General features: G+C 65.6%; 1 protein-coding gene across 1 annotated transcript in view; it reads left to right on the forward strand.

Annotated features, from left to right (window-relative positions):
- Positions 1-718: 718 nt before the first annotated feature.
- The window catches only part of PDLIM2 (PDZ and LIM domain 2), a gene marked incomplete in the record, with an annotated part of 12,156 nt that continues 10,825 nt past the window's right edge, over positions 719-2,049 (forward strand). The window contains 3 exon segments of the mRNA XM_014590891.2: positions 719-863; positions 1,031-1,125; positions 1,771-1,922. Coding sequence (XP_014446377.1) covers positions 842-863; positions 1,031-1,125; positions 1,771-1,922 — 269 coding nt within the window.

Raw genomic sequence — 2,049 nt, forward strand, 5'->3', positions numbered from 1 at the left:
AGGTCTGGGAATCTCAGCGCAGCTGCGTAGCCGCCAGCGCCCTGTCTGGGGGCCTGGGGGCCTGGGGGCCTGGGGAGGGACGAGGGCAGGCCTGGGCAAAGGGGAAGCCCGCTAGTGGGGTGGGGCAGGGCCCTGGTGTTATTGACAGATTCCAGCTTCTCCTCCAGACTCCGGGTCTCCCTAGGGGCAGCCCCAGGGCCGAGCTGGGCAGGGTGGTGCCCAGCCTGGTACTGCAGCTTCCTGCCTGGGTTGGCTCCTGGCTCCAGACAGAGGCTCAGGAAATCCTAGGAGGGCTTGGTCCTCAAGACACTCCCTTGCCCAGCCTAGGGGCAGTGGATGGGCCCGTGGCCTGCTGACAGGCAGCACTGCTCAGCCGGCCTGCTGGCTGGCATAGGGGTGGGTGTGCCTGGCCGGCTGTCCTTCCAACCTGGGCTCTTCGGAGGCAGCAGGCCATGGGAGAGGGGAGGCCCAGTCTTGCCTTCTGAACCCCATGCCAGCAGCTGGGCCAGGAGGGCCCTCAGGAGCCCCTGGGCTCTGCCCAGCCAGGCCCAGCTGGCACACTGCTTGTCTAATCTGCAGTGGTGCCACCCAGGTCCTTGCCGTCACCCCTGTTCTGAGTCCTGCCCGCCCCCAGAGTTGGGAGGAAGTGGCCCATGCTGTGGGTTTTGGGGACAGGAAGCAGCACAGAGGGACTGGGCCGCCATTGGGGGAGGTGAGAGGGGAAACGCGGCATCCCCCACCCCCTGCCGGCTGCCCACCCCTTCGGCAGTGAGCCTGGAGCCCCTGTCCCGATGCCCTGGGGAGCCCAGGCTGAGGTTCACGGGAGGAGAGAACTCAGATCATGGCTTCCAGGCAGGGGAGAAGTAAGAATGGGGTGAGGGAGGGGCCTAGTCACTTCCCCTACCCACCTACCCTGGCCCTGAGGGCGGCTGGCGCTGGCACCCTGGCACTCTCCCTTCGTCTCTTGGCCACCTTCGAGTTTCTTGGGGGGCTGTCGGGGCTGGCCCCACCCCCAGTCCTCTCCCCTCAGGGATGGTGCTGACGGTGGACGTGGTCGGGCCGGCGCCCTGGGGCTTCCGCATCACCGGAGGCAGGGATTTCCACACGCCCATCATGGTGACCAAGGTAAGGGTGAGCTGGGAGGCAGAGGGGCCCTCTGCACACCTGGTCCCACAGACATCTTCCTTCTCTCGGCCAGAGCCAGAGGCCTGCGGGCTGTTGGCAGGGCCCTGCTCAGGGGGCTTGGGCAGGAGCAGACTTCGGGGTGACAGGGCTTGCTGACCCACACCCGTGGGCAGCCCCTACAGGGCGCCATGTGGGTAGCAGGGCTCCCACCCGGGAGCACTTCAGGCCGGGTTACTGGAATGCCACCCTGCGTTCTTAGGGAGGCCTCGCGAGAAGGCCGGGGGATCAGCTGAGAGCGGGCAGCAGCGACAGCCTGGACTGGGGGTCGAGGTGGAGCAGACCGGCAGAGCTCAGACCTGCTTCTGCCTTTCTTTTCCTATTTTCTAATTAAAAATACATTAAGTTTATCTCTTCTGTAAGAGAGAAAGAAATTCAGAGACACTCCCAACAGTGTCTCCATGCCACGATCCCCCTCCTGTCACAGCTGGCTCTGCCTGTGCGCACACCCGAGCCAGTGTGCTCAGAGAGGGCCCCAGCTCACGCTCGGTCTGCACCATGCCAGCTGCACCACCGCCTGGCCCATGTGCGGTCCCGGGCACCACTGTCTGAGCTCAGCTTATGCTCGTCCGTCTGCCTCCCCTCCAGGTAACTGAGCGAAGCAAGGCCCACGCTGCTGACCTCCGGCCTGGGGACATTATCGTGGCCATCAACGGCGAGAATGCAGAGGGCATGCTTCAGGCCGAGGCTCAGAGCAAGATCCGCCAGAGCCCCTCGCCCCTGCGGCTGCAGCTGGATCGGTAGGCCCTCCCCCTACCAGGCAGCCTCACCCCTGCCCCCAGCCTCCAACCAGTCCAGTGTGGCCAGCCAGGGCTTGGGCCACATCAGCAAGAGGCTCCGCCCCCAGGTCCTGCCGCCAGCCAAGGG

Source organism: Tupaia chinensis, unplaced genomic scaffold (assembly GCF_000334495.1).
Source record: "Tupaia chinensis unplaced genomic scaffold, TupChi_1.0 Scaffold000494_1, whole genome shotgun sequence".
In the NCBI taxonomy this organism is placed as follows: Eukaryota; Metazoa; Chordata; class Mammalia; order Scandentia; family Tupaiidae; genus Tupaia; species Tupaia belangeri.